Source organism: Leucoraja erinacea, chromosome 1, assembly GCF_028641065.1.
Source record: "Leucoraja erinacea ecotype New England chromosome 1, Leri_hhj_1, whole genome shotgun sequence".
Lineage (NCBI taxonomy): Eukaryota > Metazoa > Chordata > Chondrichthyes > Rajiformes > Rajidae > Leucoraja > Leucoraja erinaceus.
In genome coordinates, this window is record NC_073377.1 from 121,726,359 (window position 1) to 121,750,876 (window position 24,518).

The window sequence follows — 24,518 nt, forward strand, 5'->3', positions numbered from 1 at the left end:
GCGACACAGAGAAATATACAGGTCTCCAGACTGTGTGCACTCTGTTGATGTTCATCTGGCAGCCAAAGCTTGGCTCACATTGGATGATGTGTGTGGCATGATAGACTTGGTTTATACTCTCTAGAACTCAGGAGATTGAGCGGGGATCTTATAGAAACTTACAAAATTCTGTGAGATATGTTGGGGCAAGTGAGGCATGTTGGGGTCCAGGACAAGGGGTCATAAGGATAAGGGGGAAATCCTTTAAAACCGAGATGAGAAGAACTTTTTTCGCACAGAGAGTGGTGAATCTCTGGAACTCTCTGCCGCAGAGGGTAGTCGAGGCCAGTTGGCTATATTTAAGGGAGTTAGATGTGGCCCTTGTGGCTAAAGGGATCAGAGGGTATGGAGAGAAGGCAGGTACGGGATACTGAGTTGGATGATCAGCCATGATCATATTGAATGGCGGTGCAGGCTCGAAGGGCCGAATGGCCTACTCCTGCACCTAATTTCTATGTTTCTATCACTGCCCTGGCACAAGCCTGATAGCGAACATTGACCCTGAGTCACAACATTCATACATTGATAACAAGTTCCTGGGAAAAATGAAGGTTACAAACAAACAAAAGGATACAAAGGACATGTATTGTCACATACACCAATTGGTGTAGTGAAATTTGACTTGCCATGAAGCACACAGATAAAGATAAGATACAACATTAAAAAATTAACAAAGAACTTAAAAACATCCCCCCACAATGGTTCCCACTGTGAGGGAAGGCACAAAGCCCAGTCCCCATCCCCATGTCCACCCATAGTCAGGCCTATTGAGGCCTCCGCAGTCGGCCTCCCAGGCCGTTCTCGCCGGGTGATGGTGCTCCGGCGTCGGGAGAATCCTCTCAGCGGCTTTGGGTGCCAGGAACGGCTTCCCCCTTACCGGAGACTGTGGCTTCCAAGCCGACAGGACATGCTGGATGGAGCTCCAACACTGGCAATCTCGGCGAGAGATACGAGAGATGTTTAAGGTCAGCGCCGCCGCCCGCGGCTGGCGCTCCATAGTTTGTCGTAATGTATTTTGTCGGCGGTCCCAGCATACCGGAGCTCCAGCGCGGCGACCCGGGCAAGGCATCGCACGCTCCGCTCCGCGATAGCGCTCCAGCGTTGCCACCGAAGCCGTGGTTCTGGCCGGTCACATCAGGAAACGCCGCTCCAGACCCTCTGGTAGGCCGCGAGGACAGGCCGAAGGTGCAGCCCAGAGGAAAGCTGCCACTCCGACCAGGTAGGGACTTGAAAAAGCAGTTTCCCCTTCCCCCCACCCCCCACATAAAAAAGGCTAGAACTCCGAAATCAAAAACTCAACTAACTAAAAATAAAAAAAAGAGATGAAAAAACGGACAGCTGCAGGCTGGGCAGCCATACCCGTACAGGACGGCGCTCCCCTATGTAATGCTTTGAGATGATTACCTATAAGAGGGAGGTGATTGAAAAGGGAGACTGAAAAGTCTTTGTCAATTTTTCCAATGAGGCATTATAATTTTCTCAAGCTGCATAGTATTTATAGGTCAGAATATTAACCAGAATTACTATACCTCCAATAGACAACAAGTGCTCATTGGGATGAGCTTTTTAATTATTATAACAAAGCAAAACTATGTCACATTAAGAATTTAGTTGAGGTCTATTCAATCCAGCACAAATAGGTAGTCACAAGGTAGACCCTTCTCAAGACTCTCAGTCTTGAGAAGGGTCTCGACCTGAAACGTTACCCATTCCTTCTATCCAGAGATGCAGCCCACTGAGTAACTCCAGCATTTTATGTCTATCTTTAGGATTAAAGATCCCTGCTGGATTAGAATAACTTTATTAACACAGCTTATCGAGCGCCAAGCAGAATCACAAATGTGATATGAAGCAAATTATCTGAGTAAAGAAATGGGAGTGCCCCCGATGAAATATGGTTTGAGTAGAAACAAGGAACTGCAGATGCCGGGTTACAACAAAAAAGACACAAAGTGCTGGAGTAATTCAGCAGGTCAGGCAGCATCTCTGGAGAACATGGAATGGTGACGTTTCAAGTCAGGACTGTTCCTCACACTGATTCAGTGTTCGAGTAGTTGACATAAAAATGTCTCCCGCTCAAGGCAAAGATTTGCAACATGTAGCTTAAATAAATAATAACGTTTCAAATGTAAACACTAATGTTAAAGTGTTTCTGACGCGGCTTACTTTTTTAATTAAATTTTGTTGATGTACTGCAACAGTTGCGTAAAGTTTGTTAAAATTATGTTAAAGATTCTAAAGTAAATAAAATGTGTTAACATGGCGAATGGTCAAGAAGCAAAGCATGATGGTCAAAAGAATGTGCTGAAACTGAGTAAGATTTAAAACTAACAAGACAATTTAAACTCTGGTGTTTTGTTAACATAGGACAGAACGAGTATATTAAATCTACCAAGGTGCCAAAGTCTGGTATTTGGAACAACATTATTGAAGCGATGGAACAAAGGAGCCAAAAGAACCATGTCAATGAAGCAAACATCATTTGTGATGGGATTCACGTCAGCCTAATATGGCAACTGTACTGCGTTTGAATGCCTGAACCAACCGAGAATGGTGAACACAGCTCAGTCCATCACAGGTTCATCACTTCCTTCCATCCAGTCAATCTTCATGGCACTTTGCATTAGGAAGGCTGTAAATATTATCACGCATGCCTGCCACCCAGACCATTCCCTTTTCTCTCTTCCACGTACTGTAAAAAGATACAGGAGCTTGAAAGCATGAACATCCAGCCTTTAGAAGTCTATCAGATTCCTGAAATAATTTCCTCATCCATTGCCCCTTTCCAAAGGTTTGGGTCATAGAGTCATACAGGGTGGAAACGGGCCCTTCGGCCGAACTTGCCCATGCCGACCACCTTGCCCGCTCCCAATTCTCCGCTCTCCCCCATTAGGTAAGAGGTACAGAAGTATGAAAACGCACATCTCCAGATTCAGGGACAGTTTCTTCCCGTTTTTTTTAACCAGTTTTGAACTTTTGAAAAAAAAGTTGGTTTTCAACTTTTCAACTCAGCTGTTCATCCTCTGTGGGATCTGTCCTAAGGCGATGATTACAAGATCCATCTCTATGCTGCATCAACATTTCAAATGCAATAAAAGCATTGATGAATGATTAACAGCACAGCAAAGCAATCTACCAGAGACACGCGGAACAGCAGATGCTGGAATCCTGAGCAAAACACAAAGCGCTGGAGCAGCAGAACAATTCAGGCAGCATCTGTGGAGGGAATGGATAGGTGACATTTCGGGTCGGGACCCTTCTTCGGACCGATAGACCTTTCAGTCTGAAGACAGGGCCTGATCTGAAAGTTTGCCAAACTGCCTGCCAAATGCAGGATGAATTTTTCCTTGGAAAACTACCACTGACCAGGAACAAAAGGGCACGAAGTGCTGGAGTAACTCAGCGGGTCAGGCAGCATCTCTGGAGAGCATGGATAGATGAAGTTTCGGTTCCAGTAACAACCAGATGGTGGAACTGCTCTGCTTCAAATCTCCTCACAGTTTTCAGGAGACATTTGGGACACCCATAGGGTTGCCAGCTTTCTCACTCCAAAATAAGGCACAAAAGGTCAAAATAAGGGACAAATTCCCGACGGCAATTCGTTGACCGACTCAGCTGTTGCTGGGTGAATGATGAGTTGGCCCGGATGCTGGACTGCACACAAAGCCCAGCCGGCGGGCCAGCTGAGGAGTTTTGGACCAGGCGCCGGACTTTGCACGCGACATCGCTCGCACAGTCCAGAACCCCATCCAACTCATGAACCGATGATCCGCCATAGTGGTGTCGGCGGGAAGTGAAAGTCCGAAGGTCAGACAGCTGGCCGGGCTGCCGACCAATGGGGCCACAGGCGAGGCTGTGCACTCCATGGGCTGCAGTACGTCGGGACGGGTGAGGCGGGGCCGGATGCGGCGCTCTGACCAGACAGTCCCCTTGACCCGAGTAGTAGCAGTCAGATACGGAACAAGGGCGGTCCCGTATGGGACAAACCACTTTAGCCCAATATCCCGGCTAATACGGGACAGTTGGCAACCCCTAGACACACGATATGATTTCTTTCAACTCCAGGTGCAGTGAACACCGATCAAGGACTCATTCACAAAGTCTATTTAATTTAATTACTGTACAAATAATGACCAAACAATAAAACTGCTAATGCAAGAAATGTTCAACAAATCACTGTAGCGTTGGAGGCACGATCGGCATGCCCAGGCTCGTTATGTTTACACAAAACCTGTTTGATGAAGACCATAAGACTGAGGCCTTGTTCTCCAAACAAGATGGAGAGATCGACATTGATTAAACCACAGGCTTTTGCCCAGCAGGCAATGCCCCCTCCAAAGATCGTCACTTGTTTCCAGATCCTCCCAAAGCAGGGCCTTAAAATCCAACAAGGGAGCAAAGGTGTCAGCTCAACTAATCACTGCTGGCTGAATCTAATTCATTGCAGCTATAGTTGAAATTCAAAGTAGTTTGTGGTGTGTGGTATATTAATCTCACTGCAACTGGATCTGAATCTGTGCCCGTTCAATAAAGTTGGTGACCAAAACAATTTAGATTAATTATTCATGTCAATTAGCTAGACTAGAGGAATGTAGTACACTATTCTGATCTTGATTAAGAATAATTCTCATTATTGCGTGAAGAAAGCTTTGCATTTACATACAGCAAGAACCCAGATTCCGTTCCCGAGAACAGTTCATAGTTCAAAAAACCCCCCACTCCTGAGTTTAGTTTAGAGATACAGCATAGAAACAGGCCCTATGACCCACAGGGTCCATGCTGACCATTGATCACCTGTTCACACTCGTTCTATGTTAATCAACTTTTGCATCCACTCCCAACACACCAGGGGCAATTTATAGAGGACAATTAACCTACAAATCAGCACGTCGTTGGGATGTGCGAGGAATCCGGAGTACCCGACGTAACCCTGGGGGTCACAGGGACAACGTGCAAACTCTAGACATACTGAACCCGAGGTCAGGATCAAACAGGTCTCTGGCATCGTGAGACAGTGGCTCTACCAGCTGAGCCACTGTGCTGTCCTGGCAGTTAGTTCCAAGCAGAAATGTCTAGGCTAATAATCCAGTGCTGTATTGGGAATGGGCTTCAGTGTCAAAAGGCAGGTGAGGTCATGATTTAACATTTCAACCTGAAAATGCAATATACATTTCCTGAGGAGAATAGGCTTCCAGTGGCCGGGTCAATCTCACAGCCTTGGACAAACAACCTGGTCATTATCATTATCATTTCCTGGCACTAAGACAGTGACGCCAATCAAAGAGGAGTTTGTGCACTGTAAAATTATTTAAGTTTTGGACATTTTCTTGGAAATCTTACACTGAAGTGGAGTAAATCAATTATTTATTTAAAGAAGACGCAAGGAAGGCAAATTATTATCTGAATGGTGTCAGATTAGGAAAAGGGGAGGTGCAACCAGACCTGGGCTTGTACAACAGTCACTGAAAGTAAGCATACAGGTACAGCAGGCAATGAAGAAAGCTAATGGCATGTTGGCCTTCATAGTGAGAGGATTTGAGTATAGGAGCAAGGAGGTCCTACTGCAGTTGTACAGGGCCCTGGTGAGTCTGTACCTGGAGTATTGTGTGCAATTTTGGTCTGCTAATTTGAGGAAGGACATTATTGCTATTGAGGGAGTGCAGCGTGCGTTCACCAGGTTAATTCCTGGGATGGCGGGACTGACATATGATGAAAGAATGGGTCAACTGGACTTGTATTCACTGGAATTTAGAAGGATGAGATGGGATCTTATAGAATCATATAAAATTCTTAAAGGATTGGACAGGCTAGATGCAGGAAAAATGTTCCCGATATTGGGGGAGTCCAGAACCAGGAGTCACAGTTTAAAAATAAGGGGTAAGCCATTTAGGACTGAGATGAGGAAAATTGTGAATCTGTGGAATTCTCTGCCTCAAATTCACTGGAGGTTTCCAAAAGAGAGTTAGATTTAAGGCTAAAGGAATTAAGGGATATGGGGAAAAAGCAGGAACGGGGATACTGATTTTAGATGATCAGCCATGATCATATTGAATGGCGGTGCTGGCTCGAAGGGCTGTATGGTCTACTCTTGCACCTATTTTTCTATATTTCTGTTTCTATGAACTACAGATGCTGTAATTTTGAGTAAAATACAAAGTGCTGGAGGAAATCAGTGGGTCAGGAGGTATCTGTGGAGGTAGCGGACAGGTGATATTTCAGGTCGGGACCCTTGTTCCTCCCCAGTGGCATGAAGTGTGGGATAATGGTTGATCATGAAGGACATAAAGTGCTGGAATAACACAGCAGGTCGGGCAGACACATCTCTGGGAAAACATGGATAGATGGACTACTTCTCCTCCCCACCCCCCCCCCCCCCCCCCCCCCTCCCCTTGCCCGAGGCTCCTTCCACCCCTCTGTCCCCATCATCCACAGTACCTTGCCCAAGGCTCCTTCCACCCCTCTGGCCCCATCCCTCATCCCTGTTGTGTTTTTACCATCTGCCCCTGACCTCCCTCTTTCAGATGCACTATGGTCAGTCCTCAACAGAGGCCTCAACATTGTACACTTTTGTTCCCACCTCAACAGGTTCTGGGCCTGCCATGATGTTGAACTCGTTTTTCTTAAATTATAGTCTGAAGAAGCGTCACCTATCCATGTTGGGATCGGATGCGGCCTGACCCGCAAAGTTGCTCCAACACTTTACGTTCTTCTTTGTAAAGCAGCATCTGCAGTTTCTTGTTTCTATAATGGTTGAGAAGTGTTTCGTGGGCAGAAGGTTGCAACCAGTGGATTCCAACATATCCAGCCCTTTGCTTTTTGCAATATACTTTAATGATAACAATGTAATTGTAGAGGTAAGATTAATTTATTTAACATGTATAAACACATAGTCACCTCCTCGTTCTCCTGCCTCAGGTACCAGGAGACTGTGGACATGGACTGTGGACCTCTTCTGTTCAGGGCTAGTTGTCCCAATCTGTGATTAAATCGTTCTACTTCCTCTTCTAAGATGCAGATCCTGTCAATAATGAATAATTATTAACTCAATAACATTAGATAACTTCACAATGTCTCTCAGTTTCTACCGCCAAATTAAGAATAGTCATCAAGTAGTTAAACGCCTTCACGCTGTGCACTCAAATAACGAGCCATGCTTTCCGAAGGGTCTACCAGAAATTGGTAATTGATTATCTGACCACGGTAAATCTTGCTCCAGATGTATATTTTCTCTGATATGCGCTTTCAGAAGGAACGATTCTCTTACTGGGGGACGGGAGCAGAGTGCAAAGATGAATTATACAATTTGGGGCATGTCCTGATATAGTCTAGGACCTAATTATTTTTTTAAACTGGTTGGAAACCAGAGCGCCAAAAAGCTGTGTGATGCAATTAGGGCAGAATTACTCTCATCATATCAATATGATTTTTAGCAAGGTTGTTGACAAGGTCTCACATGGTAGACTAGTCAAAATAGTACAAGTAAAAGGATCTGGGAGGCAGCGGCAAATAGGATGCAAAATTGCCCCAGTGGCAGGAAGCAAAGGTTTTGTGGCATTTAAGCTCGAAAGAGTGCAGAGAAGATTTAAGAGGATGCTGCCAGGACTTACCACCTGAGCTACAGGGAGAGACTGGGCAAGCTACAACTTTATTCCTTGGGGGTACAGGAGGCTGTGGTGTGATATAAAATCATGAGGGGAATTGATGTCAGATAAGGAAAGAAGATGAGTGAACCGTAAACCCAGAAGAAGGGAGGAAGGTAGAAGGGGGTAGGACGGAGGGGAAATGGGGGGGAATGAAAGGTAAAAGGATCTCAGGGTTGGGAGGAGTGGGAGATGATTTGTAAGGAGGAGGGGAAATGAGCAAGATGACTAGGTTAATGGGAGAAATGGGAGAAATGTGTGCACACCAGGACAATGGGAATGGGAAGAGGAAAGATAGGGGGGCAGGGTGCAGGTGGGGGGGAGTATTACTTAAAATTAGAGAAATATATGTCCATACTGAAGCAATGATAAACAAAGCACACCAACACCTCTACTTCCCAAGAAGGCTTAGGATGTTTGGTATATCTCCAACAACTCTCACCAACTTCTACAGATGTGTCATAGAAAGCATGTTATCGGGATTGGGAACAGCTCCAACCAAGAGTACAAGAAATTGCAGATACACAATAAAGGGAATAACATTTAGTGCAAGATAAAGTCCAATTAAGTCCTATTAAAGATAGTCCGAAGGTCTCCAATGAGGTAGATGTGAGGTCAGGATTGTACTCTGGCTGATGAAGGACCTTTCAGTTGCTAGGTAACAGCTGGGAAGAAACTGTTCCAGAATCTGGAGGTATGTTTTTTCCAACTTATGTACCTCTTTACTGCTAGGACAAGGGAGAATAAGGAGTGACCGGGGTGAGACAGGTCCTTGATTATAGCTGGTGGCCTTGCCCAGGCAACATGACGTGCAGTTGGAGTCAATGGAAAGGAGGTTGGATGCATGATGGCCTGGTCTACGTCTTCAACTATCTGGGCTATGTCCACAGATGGGAGGGATGGGGGGGTCAAAATTAAACTTTGATTGCATTATACATATGCCCACTTTGAGGTGGTTTACCTATTCTGGAGTTCACTGTCTCTTTGAGCTTCATCCAGTCTAACTTCATGCATAGTCTCTTCTTCTTTGTGGAGCAATCCCACTTTAGCTTCCAAAAGCTGAGGATACAGAAAAATAACATTCAACACTCTCACTGAAACTATTCCTAAGTACTTATTAATTAGATAGACTTTTTGCTCGATACTTCTAGTAATTTATCTAACATGCTAAGCCATAGTGTGGTGATTCCACTTTTCACTGTACTTTAACATGTTTTTTATCTAAGCAAGGCTGGGAATTACTCACCTGTGGTATTGAATCTGAAAACCGTTTGGGGGAGTGTGTCAAGGAAGCTATCAGTTAATCAATGGAAATAATATGGACCATTTTGGAATTTTACCGATGAAATAAAGGCAGATTTCTGCTCTCAAGACTGACCAAAGCAGATTAACTACCTGCTAGAGTGTAGTTCCAAGATGGCAGCAGTGGTAGACAGAGGATAGGATCAATGCCAGTGAGCAGGCCGTGGGCTCACCTCCCGGACCCTCAGTGGCGCTCCTGGGTACCAATGGTCAACTGCGTCATTCGGATGCGTCAATGGTCAACTCCATGGTCAACTGCCCCGGTGCACAGAGCTGAAGCGGTGGCTGTGGTAGGCGAGGGACCGTGCATTCACGGTTTCAATATTTGCTTTGTGTGGGCATCTGGAGGCCCTGCAGCAGCTTTGGGATCGCGTGGACCGGGCGCTGCTAGAGGCCCCATAGAGGTCGGACCAACGTGCGGAATGGACGCATCCTTCAACGGCACAGAGTGGTGGAGCAGCATTGGAGACCATCGATGTCACCGCCAGGCCGCGCCAATCCCTACCAATCCCTACATCACCAACTAAGACTATATTTCTTAAGAACTTTCAAACTTGCAGGATACAAGATGGTGGAGGAAACGTGGTAACTCTTTATGTACTGTTTCAGTGTAATCTACTATTCTTACACTACAATTATTGTACATTTATACTTGGGTATGATTGTGCCGATGTACTGATTTTACTGAATTCTATGTAAAATAGTAAGATTAAACGAGAACTTACCAGTTCGAAGTTTGATCATTATTTTATGAGGAGTAATGTTGAGGGATTACGTGAAGAACCCGCCAGGGCGCATGCGTGTCATTCTTCAAAGAAGCGGTGTGAAATCACAGATAACAGTAATGACTGAACATAGTAAGATTAGAGAAGAGGATACCAGTTGAACTTTATGATCAAGGGTGGGAGCGGAGGGCACGTAATCCCTCAACGTTACTCCTCATAAAATAATGATCAAACTTCGAACTGGTAAGTTCTCATTTAATCTTACTATTTTACTTCGGAGTCACGTGAGTGACTACGTGAAGATTTCAAAGCTCTGTGATTTCATCCATGATAAATTTATTAACAACAAATTATAGCCCCTATTCTATGGGGTGAAATCATATTACAGAACTTAAAATTGATTCTGCAAAAGTTCCAGGTTTAACCACTGGTTTATGGTAGAATTGTTGGAACGTTTTTTTCCCTTGACCATCCTGCTGTCTCCAGGATTTGGTCCATCGGTACGTCCAACTCCATAGCTGCTGATGTAGCTGCACCCGTGGTGGAATAAGATTTGAATATGTTAGTATCCACCCCAGCTGTTGTTAAAACCTGTTTCAGTCATCTGGAAATAGTTTGAACCGACACTTTTTTGTGGGGTTGCTTGTGGCTGATTAGTAGTGCCATCTCATTGCCTCTGATGTTTTTGATGTTCTCCATATATAACAATAAATGTCTTATTATACAGAGACGATCATCTATAGGGTAGGCCCTAAATTCTATTTTGAGGCCTGATGATCCCGGTGTGTTGTTTGACTAATTCATGAATATGAAAAGTTATATTTCTTGGTGAAGAAGTCATATTGTCCAGCCTTAACTTATGTAAAGACTGTACCCTTTGTGCTATGATCAAAGCCATCAGCATGACTGTTTTATGCATCAGCTTTTGCAGGGATAGAGCTGTTGCTGGAGACCAGTTCCTTAGCAACGTTAGGACAATACTCACATCCCATATTTGAGAGTACCTGGTTCTTGGGGGATTGTTATTGAAAATTCCCCTCATAAGTTTGGTTACCAGGGGGTGAGTCCCAACAGAATGATGCTCTGATCCTCGCCATAGATATGCTGAAAGGGCACTTCTGGCACAGTTAATGGCACTGTAACTGAGCCCCTCTTCATAATGGAGGTCTGCCAGGAATTCCAGAACAGACGTTATGTTCTTCGAGCTGTAAGTGATGTTGTTTCTGTGACAATATATCTCCCATTTCCTGATGTATACCAGATATTGTTTTTTGGTGGACTGCCTGTGAGCCGCTGAAATAATGTTCAATGTTCAGTCCGTCAGTCCCAGTTCCAGTAGAGGTTTCTTTAGACTCTACAAATTAATAAGTTTGTCATTTTATGACATGGATGGCTATCCCCAGTTACGGGATGAACCAACAAATCTAATCGTTTCAGGATGGTGATACATGGTTCTAAGACCATGTCGAGTATCACAGGGAACCATGGTTGAGTAGGCCATTCGGGCACTACCAAAATACCTGATGCCGAGTCTTGTTGTATTTTGCGAAATACCCGACTGATGAGGCAGAAAGGAGGGAATGCATAGAAAAACAATTTCCCCCAATGCAGCGAAAAAGCATCTATCGCTGATGCCCCAGGGTCTGGTTCCCAAGAAACATAGTTTGGTAACTGGTGATTGAGTCTAGATGCAAATAGATCGATATCTGGTGTTCCATACCATGCTACAATTTCAGCAAATACTTTTATATCCAACATCCATTCGATGTTTTCATTTAATTTACGTGACCTGGTGTCTGCCACTGAATTTAGGTTACCTGGTAGGTTAGTAGCTGATATCCAAATATTTCTCTGGATACACCATTGCCAAATTGTATTTAGCCAGATTGTCACATGATGTCAATTTGATTCCACCCATATGGTTAATATATGCCACCACGGTGGTATTGTCAATCTGTAGTCTAACATGCTGGTGATATATTCCAGAACAGTATGACTTTAGGCCATAGAACACACCCAACATTTCCAGGTAGTTTATGCCAAGTGGCTGTAGTAATGATGCCTCCTATGCATTCCATCTACCTCCACAGCTGGAGATGGAATTGGTTGCACCGCAACCAAGCACACTGGCATCAGTTTGTAGCACCACTGAGGGGTTGCTGATAATAATAGGGCTGGAACAATGCCGAATGTTATCCCTGCATCATTTTAATTTCATAATTGCTTTGATTGGTAGCTTCATTGGTCTGTCGAAATGACCAGTATTAATTTTGAGTGCTTGTATTTTTGCCCTTTGTAAATTTTGATAATGCAAAGGTCCAAATTGTGTGGCTGGAAAAGCAGCCACAATTTTGCCAATCACCCTTGCTACCAGTCTGAAGAAGGGTTTCGGCCCGAAACGTTGCCTATTTCCTTCGCTCCATAGATGCTGCTGCACCCGCTGAGTTTCTTCAGCTTTTTTGTGTAACCTACCAATCTGATAGATGGTTCACTGATGTCAATGAGGTTGTTGCATGCCTCAGTGAAGACTGTAGCCTTGTCCTTTGGTAAAGTCACTGGCATGTGAACTGAGTCAACAGTGAACCCCAAATAATCCATTATGGTGGAAGGCGTTAGTTTAGATTTAACTGAATGGATGATAAACCCCAGTTTCTCAAACAATTGTTTGGTGTCTGATACAGCTAGTTTGGCTAATTCCAAAGTTTTGCCCACAATCAATATGTCATCTAGATAGGCCATGATCATATGTTTTTGTTTCCGAAGAAACGCTAGGACTGGTTTCAAGATTTTTGTAAACAGCCTGGAGGCTGATGTTAATCCATTTGGTAGAGCTCTATACTGCCAAGGCTGCCCCATCCAGTTGAATTTTAAATTACGTCTGTGGTCAGTCCGTATACGTGCTGAATAGTAGACATCTTTTAAGTCGATGCTAGCCATGAAGTAGCCTTTGGAAATCAATTGTTTGGCAGTAACAAAGGTTTCCATCTTGAAATGAATATATTGCACATATGTATTCAAGTTGGTCAAATCTATGATGATGCGACAACCACCATCTTTTTTGTTTTTGGTAAAGATATTAGACACAAATTCCAGAGAATCGTGTTGGGTTTTTTCAATTACCCCCTTTGCGTGAAGTCTCACCAGTTCAGCATGTGCTTCTAATTTTTCTTTTCATGAAAGTACAAACGTTCGGTTCGGTACATGCTGAACTGGGGGGCTATTTATTTGCACAAATTCAATGGGATATCCCTAGACACTGTTTAGGATATAAGTGTCTGTTGTCAATACACTCCATGCCTCCCAAAAGAAGTGTAATCTCCCGATATGTGTATTTTCCACACTTCCTATAATTTGTAAGGGACCAGATCCACCTACCTCCATGGTTACCAGTGGAAGGTTTACTTCTTCCTGTGTGGTCTTCGAGGAGGTTGAGGCGCCGGTGTCCGGGTTTGGGTTTGGGTTTCGGGTTTGGGCATTTTCCACAAAGGCCGGTCTGGGCCATGGCTTAAAAAAGACCGCTGTCCTGTACGTCCGTCCTTTGAGCTTTCACCAGCTTCTCCTGTTCTGCTGGTGGGTGCGTAAGGGTGCTGTCTGTGGCTGTGGGAGGTCCTTACTGTTGTTGCCTTTATGAGCCCCAGGGTTTTTGCCTCCTCATCGAGCTCCTTAACCTGCTTGGACAGGTTTCCACCAAATAATAATATTGGTGGCTTTGTGTCTCCAGGTTTGCACAGGCCTGCAAATTTTGGATTTAAGGCAGGTCGGATGGCACTCTTCCTGACACTATTGATGTATTGCAGAATAGTGCCAGTGCATCCTGTTGTTCGTGCAACATTTCCTTCCCATCCACTGTGCAAGTGAATGCTGTGATCCCTGCTGTTAGTGGTTTTAGTATTCTCTGGAGCTTGACATTCATGCTTCTAACTGATGCTCCGACGTGTTTCCAGATACAATTATTCACGACTGGAATATTCAGGGATACGCAATTTCTTGGTGCCATATATTTGGCAGTGGTGTCCATCACAGCCTGTTCCTGTAGTTGCTTGAATGACAGGACATCAATGCTGGCAGCTAGTTTCTGTTCTAGGTTCCGTCCAGTCTGATCTGGCTGTATGTAATTGGACACCATGTCCAGTAGATTTTCGCCTTCCTGCACCCCCTGCACACTTATAGTTTGTTCAGCAAACCCCTCTTCGGGGTCAGCCCAGAATTGATCCCCAGTACTCCCCTCTGACGAGGGAGATGCACTGTGCAGCCCTACGTAAGGTGCTGCTGTGGGTGTTATGTATGACTCACGGTGACTAGACTCCATCTCCCGGAGTCTGTCACGTTAGAGCATTTGCTCCATGAGGCGCTCCATCCGGCTCCAGCACGCGCGGTCGCTGGCCGCTCGCGGCTCCTCAAAGTCGGACTCATTAGAGTCAACGGCTCTGTTTGTTTTTCTTTTTGCCTTCCCGCCTGGCCGCGGTGTTGATCTGGCTGGTGCGGGGGCTAAGTCGGGCACAGCTGATCCCATTACGGGTGATTCCTGTGCCGCCGGCCGCTGCTGGCTGCCCGCAACTGCGCGGTCCTCCCCCGCCAGCTTTGTCGCAGCTCTGGTTGACTTTTTGGATTTGTCCATCGTTTCCCCACCTGTGAAACAGTATGGGAACAATAAAGACCACAGAGTAACCACTTACCTGTCGGTTCTGGCTTTTAAACTTGCCGCTGCGGGGGAACGTCGTTCCACCTCGCCTGTCGTTTCGCAATGCGTGTAGCGATATGACACGCATGCGCCCTGGCGGGTTCTTCACGTAGTCACTAACGTGACTCCGGAGTAAAACATAGAATTTCTAATAGAATTTCACTGATTCTAGGTACATGTGACAATAAAACATTATTCAACAATTGATTCCCATATGTTGCTCTCCTTGTTCTTTTATTAACTGTTCTCTGTGGAAACAAGAGCCTTTTGTTATAGTTATCACAGAAAGCTAGCATGTCTCCAGTTATAGCCACAAGCTGAGGTAAATGATTAAGCAGAAAAGCAGGCCATAGGGAAGATCAAAGGTGAATGGGCTGGTGACTGCTGTTGCCTGGAGACGGAGATATAGAAAGACAGGTGAGCAAGGCGAGATTAGGAAAGTTGCGTGCTGTGTCAGGCCACTTATGAGGTAATGTCAGGCCTTGCAGCTTTGCTCCACCTTTCCCAGATTTGATACATATACTAATCTGCTCTTTTAGTGAGAAGGTAGTTAATCTGTGGAACTCATTGCCACAGAGGGCTGTGGAGGGCAAGTCTGTGGATATTTTAAAGGCAGAGATAGATAAATTCTTGATCAGAACGTGTTATCGGGAGAAGGCAGGAAAATGGGATTAGGCGGCGATCAGCCATGATCAGGGCCGGATTTACGTATAAACTAGACAAGCTTAATCTTAGGGCCTCAAGGTCTAGGGGGGCCTCCGGCCAAGGCAGGCCGTCTACCGTTCAACTCTGGGTGGGCCGTCTCTCTATCTCTCTCTCTCCATCTCCCCGCGCTATCCGTGTCCGGGCCGCCGGGCTCCGCTCACTCCTCATCCGCCGGCACGGCAGGCCGCCTTGCACATGCGCATTGCTGCGGCCTGCACGTCCTCCCCCCTGCACATGCGCACAACCACGGCCAGCACATCATCGGCCGCCCTGCGCATGCGCACTGCAACAGCAACTGGTCAGCGCTTGGCACTTTCTCCCTCGCTTTGAATTGTGGGAAATATGGCCGCCATGGCTGTCTCGCCACCAGCGTTAAAAACCAACGCGGAGGGGGCCTCACGTGGAACAGCTTAGGGCCTCTCTTCATCTAAATCCGGCCCTGGCCATGATTGAATGGCGGAGTAGACTAAATGGGCCGAATGGCCTAATTCTACTCCTATAACTTGTGAACTTGAAATGTGGGTAGTCATCAATGATAGGAAGAAGAAAGTTATTTCCCCCTTGAATGAGACTAATTGTTTTTCTGAAAGGAATTATTGAACCTGCCATAAAACAGGACACGAGCCTGTTGATTCGAAACATTTCATTACATAGACTCTTTAGATGCTCACAGCATGAAGTAATTTGCCTGCTGTATTTTTTAATAGCATCAAGTTATTTTGGGATACAGTTTCAAATAAATTAGTTTATTTGAGACCATAAGACATAGGAGCAGAATTAGGCCATTTGTCCCATCGAGTCTGCTCTGCCATTCGAACATGGCTGATCTATTTTTTTCCTCTCAACCCCATTCTCCTGCCTTCTCACCGTAACTTTTGATGCCATTACTAATCGAGAATCTATCAAACTCCACTTTAAAACATCCAATAACTTGGCCTCCACGGGCATCTGTGTCAATGAATTCCAGTTATCTCTGACATTTATTTTTCACCTAATTACCTACAGCAGAACAAGTTATGTGGCCCGGAAGAGTTATGAAGTCTGATTTTCTCTCCTTAGATGCTGTCTGATGAGGATATTGAGCGTTTTTGTTGAGGATATTGAGCGTTGATTGTTCCCGATGTTAGGGAAGTCCAGGACAAGGGGTCACAGCTTAAGGATAAAGGGGAAATCCTTTAAAACCGAGATGAGAAGAACTTTTTTTTTCACGCAGAGAGTGGTGAATCTCTGGAACTCTCTGCCACAGAGGGTAGTTGAGGCCAGTTCATTGGCTATATTTAAGAGGGAGTTAGATGTGGCCCTTGTGGCTAAGGGGATCAGGGGGTATGGAGAGAAGGCAGGTACGGGATACTGAGTTGGATGATCAGCCATGATCATATTGAATGGCGGTGCAGGCTCAAAGGGCCGAATGGCCTACTCCTGCACCTAATTTCTATGTTTCTATGTTTCTATGTTTTTAATGTTATTCTAGATTCTTAGGCATCAGGACAGCACGAATCAGCAGATTGTCTGCTCGGTATCAGGGAAGAGGATGAAGGAATGTGTAAGAAGAAGAATGTTGGTTGTTATGTGTTACAAGGAACTGCCGATACTGGTTAAAGGGTTACACTGGCACTTTGTGCCTTTTGTTGCTGGTGTATGCTTGCTTCAATTAGATCGCCACCTGGTGTGCAGTTGGAAATATGCAAGGGCTTATTCTTCTTAAGGTAGACAAAAATGCTGGAGAAACTCAACGGGTGAGGCAGCATCTACGGAGCGAAGGAAATAGGCAACGTTTCAGGTCGAAACCCTTCTTCAGACTTTTTTACAGAATATTTACAGAGACACCAAGAGATCTGCGTGGACAGACAAACAGATCACAGGGGCACACAATCAAGCATGGTCAAACAGACTAATGAATAACCTGGTAGGCAGATCTTCCCTGGTATGTGTGATTTAACTGTTCAATATCTTATCCAGTTCATTTATCTATAGATAATATTTTGAGCAAAACAGCCTCTTCTATCCTGCATTTAACCTTTAAGTTCCAGGACCTTCAAGGGATAAAATAAGTTACTAAAAATGGCTGATTGCCTCTTACAGTGAGCAATTAATATTCAGTCATATTGCTGTAGTGGGGAGTTACATATATGACCATTCAGATAGGAATTGTCAATATCCTGTCTGAGGGAACTGGGTGAGGACTTTTAACAACACCTAATAGTTTCATGGTGACCATGACTGAGACGAGCTTGGGAGTTGCTTTATTCAATAAACAAAGTTTACCTTCCCTAACTGCTCCAGGTAATTGGTTTACTAGTTCAATAATAAATCCTTATATTCTGGCATGCCTGCATTGGAGCGGCACAGTGTTGCAGCTGGTAGAGCTGCTGCCTCACAGTGCCAGAGGATCAGATTCAATTCTGACCTCAGATGCTGTCTATGTGGAGTTTGCTCATTTTCCCTGTGACTGCATGGGTTTCCTCCCACATCCCCAAAACGTGCGGGTTTATAGGTTAATTAGCTGCTGTAAATTGTCCCTAGTGTGTCGGGAGTGGATGTGAAAGTGGAATAATGTAGAACTAGTGAACGGGTGATCAATGGTCAGCGTAGGCTTGGTGGGCCGAAAGACCCGTTTCCGTGGTGTAACTTTCAATCAATTAATTCAATCAATCGCTACACCCATTACTAGAACAGGCTTGGCTGCTCCTGTTACAATTTCGTTCTTACTTTCATGTATAACAATGTAAAAAGGCATATGTATTTTTCTAATATAATTAATAATTCACTGAGTGCAGAGATAAAATGGGATGAGTTACTCTACCTTTTGCTTTAAGATCATGCTGTCAATTACAGCACCGTGATTGACTACTTCCATATTCTTCTTGCTTATACGTTCTCGTTGCTCTTTTAATGCACACCAGGCAGTCTGTAGACTCTCAGTAAGGGCGCACCTTCTGGTCTCAGACTGCAGCAATGTTAATGTGAGCTTTCTCTCACCGTGTCTGTCATATCGATTTGCTCTACTGACATCCTCCATGTCAACAGGCGAGAATATCTCTTTTCCCACGTCGTACGTTTCAAAACTTGACGCATTGCTGCAGGAAGCAGATATTCAACAGGTTGTTGAAATATTAATAAACTTTTTATTTTGCATGAAAAAGGTAGCGCACGTGAAGATGACAACAATATCAAGAACAGATCGGAATGTGAACAATAACAATTTTTAAATTTTATATTAAAAAGCAATAACGTTTAATGATGTTTGCAATGTGGGGACTGAATTTTTGCTTGTGATATATGTAGGTATTATAGGGACATTGTCTGCAAAATATGGAACTCAGAAACAGTATCTTAATAATATAGGTAATTATTATCAAGCAAAACAAAGCGGATATTTGGACACATATCTATGACTTGCTGCTATATTGATACTTCCCATGCATTGAAAGGCTTTGGGTTATCAAATAATTTGTTTGACCAGAGTTAGAAGAAGAGATTGCAGGAAGGGCAATGAGAATAATAATAATAATAATAATAATTTTATTTATAGAGCACTTTAAAAACAAACATAGCTGCAACAAAGTGCTGTACATCACTAATCATTGACAAAAAGTTAATACACACCAAAAATAACAATCAAAAGAAATAGTAGGAAAAGACATGTAAAATAAAGAAACATCAAAAACACCACAAACAGAAGCAAAGCCTCAGGCATGGTCAAAAGCCAGGGAGTACAAATGCATTTTAACACTGGATTTGAAGATGGACAGTGAGGGGGCCTGTCTGATGTGCAACGGCAGGGTGTTCCAGAGTGCCGGAGCAGCAACAGAGAAGGCTCTATCCCCTCTGAGCCTCCGACTAGACCTCGGTACCTCCAGGAGCAGCTGACCAGCTGACCTGAGGGACCGGGCAGGAGCGTATGGGTGGAGCAGCTCAGAGAGGTAAGGCGGGGCGAGCCCATTCAGAGATTTAAAAACAAATAACAGTATCTTAAAATGAACCCGAAAGTGCACCGGGAGCCAGTGTAGGGAGGCCAGAATTGGCGATATGTGCTCCCTCTTTCGAGTCCCTGTTAAAAGGCGAGCAGCAGCATTCTGAACCAACTGGAGACGAGCCAGTGAAGAACGAGCAACACCAAAATAGAGCGCGTTACAGTAATCCAGCCTAGATGTAATAAAGGCATCTAGTAATAGTAAAACCTTTCTAATCCTGCTTAACCATGTTAAGCAATATACAAACAAACTACATATTCATCATTGAGGGATACATTTTTGTCATTGTGACATTTCCTTGTGTTACCACACAGCTTTAGTCCTCCTAATCTGGCACTTTGCATCAACATTAAAGATATTTTCTTTACACCAGATAACCTAGCCTAAAAAACAGTTGACTATTTAACAGTACCTCAGTATTCCACTGTCTGTGTCCAATATTTTATTCAGTGGGAATCTTGGAGAACTCCAAGATGTTGGGCTTGATGACATCTGTGAAGAATTTAAAATATATTTAATAATGCGCATTATTCTTTTTAATTGCCATTGGAATTAATATAACTGAAAAGAAACAGGACATTGCATATATTGGCACAAAAATAAACACTTAAATGATATAGGAATTCAGAAATTAAATATAAAATCCTGGAAATACCAAGTAAGCCAGCAATATCTGAAGAAGAGAGAGTTAATATTTCATGTCAGAACTGGATTGATGCAATGTTTTGTCACTACAAATGCTGATTGACCTGTTGTGTATTTCCACTGTTTACTGCTTTAAAAAAATATAGTACATACCTTGAAGTTGCTTCACAAAACAAATACGGCAGATAGGAGCAGGGAGGTTCTACTGCAGTTGTACAGGGTCTTGGTGAGACCACACCTGGAGTATTGCGTACAGTTTTGGTCTCCAAATCTGAGGAAGGACATTATTGCCATAGAGGGAGTGCAGAGAAGGTTCACCAGACTGATTCCTGGGATGTCAGGACTGTCTTATGAAGAAAGACTGGATAGACTTGGTTTATACTCTCTAGAATTTAGGAGATTGAGAGGGGATCTTATAGAAACTTACAAAATTCTTAAGGGGTTGGACAGGCTAGATGCAGGAAGATTGCTCCCGATGTTGGGGAAGTCCAGGACAAGGGGTCACAGCTTAAGGATAAGGGGGAAATCCTTTAAAACCGAGATGAGAAGAACTTTTTTCACACAGAGAGTGGTGAATCTCTGGAACTCTCTGCCGCAGAGGGTAGTCGAGGCCAGTTCATTGGCTATATTTAAGAGGGAGTTAGATGTGGCCCTTGTGGCTAAGGGGATCAGAGGGTATGGAGAGAAGGCAGGTACGGGATACTGAGTTGGATGATCAGCCATGATCATATTAAATGGCGGTGCAGGCTCGAAGGGCCAAATGGCCTACTCCTGCGCCTAATTTCTATGTTTCTATGTTTCTATATGACAAAAGTGAGGAGTATATATGGCACTGAGAGCTCTGGGCCTCACAGATTGAAAATACCATCTCATTCACTTGCACTGGAGGAGCCAGGTTAACATTTCATGTCCATCAGAGTTCAATGCTTTTTCTTATATACGAGTTCACACATAAGATTAGAAGTTGTTCAGCCAGAGCTGAACACACTTCTCGGCAACTGCATACAATGGTGTCTGTCTTGTCACTTCTTGTGCGTGGTGGTGGAAACAGGGCCGCGACGTGAACGCTCTTTCCTTGACCCCAGGTCAATGCTGAGGTATCGACTCTTTCACATTTTAAAGATCCATAATCTGTTGAACATGCATTTAATTTGAGTGGATTTCCAAAGCAGAACAATTAGGCATTTGCTTTTATATATGCGCATTCAGCCTAGCCACTAAAGAGAACAAGTTTAAATTCAAGTTTAAAAGAACCTTCTTGGCTAGTTGGGGGAATTTTTGAGACAAATTGACAACACTTCTTGCATTTTTTAATTTTTTAATTATCAGAGCGCAATTATTGAAAATATTGTTCCGTCAGTTTGATTTTATTATTATTGTGCATTAGAATTTTAAGTGTTTTAGCCATATTCTCATAACATTGCGTTAGTGCCTGATGTTCTAAACTTAATATATAGTGGGGAAAAGAAAAACATCACATGCATTAGAGGTTAATCAAACTGACGGAACAATATTTTCAATAATTGTGCTCTGATATTTTAAAAAATGATCTTGGTCAGGAGAGTAATAATTTCCTGGAACCCATTGCCACAGGTTGTGGTGGAAGTAGAAATTACAGTGGTGTATAAGGGACTTTTAGATAGGCACATGGATATGCAGTGAATGGAGGGATAAGGATCATGTAGGCAGAAGAGATTAGTATAATTTCTTTCAATTTCAAGCAAAGCACTCAAGCCACCATTTGCAGTAAGTAATGCCTTTCAACTTCAATCCAAAGCTCCCAAGTCACCGCTCCCAAGCCACCATTTGCAGTAAGTAGTGTCTTTCAACCAAGCCAAAGCACCCAAGCCACCATTTGCAGTAAGTAGCGCCTTTCAACTTCGATCCAAAGTACCCAAGCCCCCATTTGCAGTAAGTAGTGCCTTCCAACTTAATGCCAAAGCACCTAAGCTACAATTTGCAGTAAGTAGTGCCTTTCAACTTAAAGCCAAAGCACCCAAGCCACCATTTGCAGTAAGTAGTGCCTTTCAACTTCAAGCCAAAGCTCCCACACCCCCATTTGCAGTAAGTAATGCATTTTAACTTCAAGCCATTGCACCCAAGCCACCATCTGCAGTAAGTAGTGCCATTCAACTTCATGCCACCATTTGCAGTAAGTAGTGCCTTTCAACTTCAAGCCAAAGCATCCAAACAACCATTTGTAGGCAGTGCCTTTTTACTTCAAACAAACCATATTTTAATTTTCAAACCACATTAAGGGTACTCACAGTTGTGTAGACATTTGTTCAGTGTTATTCAGAGCTCAGAGAGACGTGACCCTTGGCTTCATCCATCTTGCAGAGAGTGAGTGAGGCACACCACTTCCTGGTTTTATAGTCCCTCCCCCTCCCTCCAGCAGGGGCAACAGAGAGAATGATGATTTTTCTTTAAACATTAATATCTCTCTGATTTGTCATCGATGGGAAAAATCCTCTGCACCAGTAAGGCGGAGGGGTACACTGGGCGAGGTGCCCAAAAATGACGGCCGTAGGTGGCGGCGTTCTGACGGAAATCGCAGCACAGTGGGCCAAAAGCGGTCAAGATCAGAGATTTAGTAAGATAGATGTTTTATGTATCATTCTTAACTGTCACTGTATGCCATGTTGTCACTTGCGGGCAGAGCTCCAAGGCAAATTCCTTGTATGTAAATACTTGGCCAATAAACTTATTCATTCATTCATTCATGCATTCATTCATTCATCTAGAAAGTGTGCCATATTTTCCAATGACTGGTGAGTGGTCACCTGCCCTTGGATCACATTCTTCCATTAGTAGCCTGCCTACTAGTTGATTGATGAGGTACCGTGGGACCTTTCTGAGTGCAGGTGTTCAGCTTCACTACTAGAATGGCTTGGATGGGTGATGAGACATATTCTGTTGTGCCGCAGCAAGTAAGAATGTCATTGTTCTATCTGGGACACGTGACAATAAAACACTCTCTTGACTCTTGCTGATTTGGGACACTGTGCAGTCCATATGTACAGGTACAATGAAATATCTTGCTGTCTGACCAAGAATAATTTGAAGTGGGGACTGTTTGAAATTTGTATAACATCAATTATCGACAGACAGTGGAGAAATGTTTCTCCTGACTTCAGGTGCTCTCTGTGTGGAGTTTCACCGGTTCACAGGTTCACAGGTTCACAGTTCACAGGTTCACCGGCTGTCAAAACTGTCAGTGAGATTGGAATGATTATATATTTCAGTCACTTTAAAGAATAAAAAATGATAGTGATCATATCACACTTGAAGTACATTAAGCAGTTCTGAGCGCTGCAAATTAGAAAACCTGTATTGATTTAGGATGATGTGCAACATACATTTACCTGAATTATACCAAAACTCCATGGATTAAATGAAGAAGAGATTACATAAACTATCAATATATTCTCTGCAATCTGAACAAAGTTACTCCACAACTTTTACTTTAATTTCCTCGTTGAAATTCTTTGTAATAATCACTAATGGTGTGATGAAGTGCTTCTTAACGTCACTTTGAATATGCCTTTTCCATTTTCTCCGAATGTTGCACCTCAATTTGCTGATGAACCTCACAATCTTCTCCAAGAAAGACTCATTTTAGTTACATCCTTTCAAAGTTGATGAGTCTACCGTTACTTATTGCTCAGACTTCTAACAGTGGTTAGAGATTTTGTGAGACTTGTCTACATTATTTTAACAATATAATTATGTCCCTCAATTCATAATGGCTGACACAGGATCTGATGTTCAATATATACAAGCAGATGTGGGTGACACACTGGTGCAGAGGTAGAACTGCTGCCTCACAGCACCAGAGCGATCTTGACTATAGATGCTGTCTGTGTGGAGTTTATACGTTCTCCCTGTGACAGCGTGTTTTTTCTCCATGTGCTCACCAATTCCAAAGACATGCAGGTTTGTAGGTTAATTGGCTTCTCTATATTGTCCCTAGTGTGTATGATGCACAAAACGGGATATCATAGAACTAGTGTATGGGTTGGTTGGTGTGGACTCGGCGGGCCAAAGGGCCTGTTTCCACCCTGTACCTCAAAAGTAAACAGTGATCAAAGCACTATGTACTTTCAGGATTGTTAGATGTAATCACTATTGACTTTACAATATCACTGACTAAACAGTTTTGTTTGTATAATTGTTGCTTTACTTTTACTAGATGGGTTCACACTGAGCCTTTCAAACCCAGTCCTGTTCCAATAAGTACAACAATTTTACCAAAGCCAATTAATCTACAAACCTGCATGTCCTTGGAGTATGGGAGGAAACTGGAGCACCTGGAGAAAACCCACACGGCCATGGGGAGAACATGCAAACTCCATAAAAAGGGCACCCGTAGTGAGACCTTAAATCAGCTAACATTGTCCAATTATCAGTGTTTGATGCCTCAGTCTCTGTCCGATTTGACTGGTTCTGCTATCTTCTAAATTTCGCCTTATCTTAACAGTTTGCATAAAACACCTTAGCTATGAGTCCTATAGTATGGAGACAGAGCCTTCAGTGCATCAAGTCCACACCAAGCTTCAATACACGATTATTCTAATCTAATTTTATTCTCTGCACATTCCCACCAATTCCCCCCCCCCTCCATAATTCACCTACAATCTTGGGGCAATTCAGTGGCAATATGACCTACCAACTCAGATATCTTTGAGATGTGGGAGGAAAGCAGAGTACCTGAAGGAAACCCATGCACATAGAGAACATTCAAGCTCCACATGAACAGCACGAAAGGTCAGGATCAACCCCAGACTGCTGGAGCTATGAGGCAGCA

General features: G+C 43.7%; 1 protein-coding gene across 5 annotated transcripts in view; it reads right to left on the minus strand.

Moving 5' to 3' along the window:
• LOC129701339 (homeodomain-only protein-like) overlaps positions 1–24,518 on the minus strand; it is a 118,727-nt gene that overhangs the window by 86,383 nt on the left and 7,826 nt on the right. For all 5 annotated transcript variants that reach the window (XM_055642492.1, XM_055642486.1, XM_055642481.1 and 2 more), the window contains exons 2-5: positions 19,479–19,558; positions 17,896–18,169; positions 8,641–8,738; positions 6,934–7,057 (exon numbers count right to left, since the gene is read on the minus strand). In XM_055642492.1, the coding sequence (XP_055498467.1) occupies positions 6,934–7,057; positions 8,641–8,738; positions 17,896–18,169; positions 19,479–19,558 (576 nt within the window). The remainder of the gene's footprint in view (positions 1–6,933; positions 7,058–8,640; positions 8,739–17,895; positions 18,170–19,478; positions 19,559–24,518) is intronic.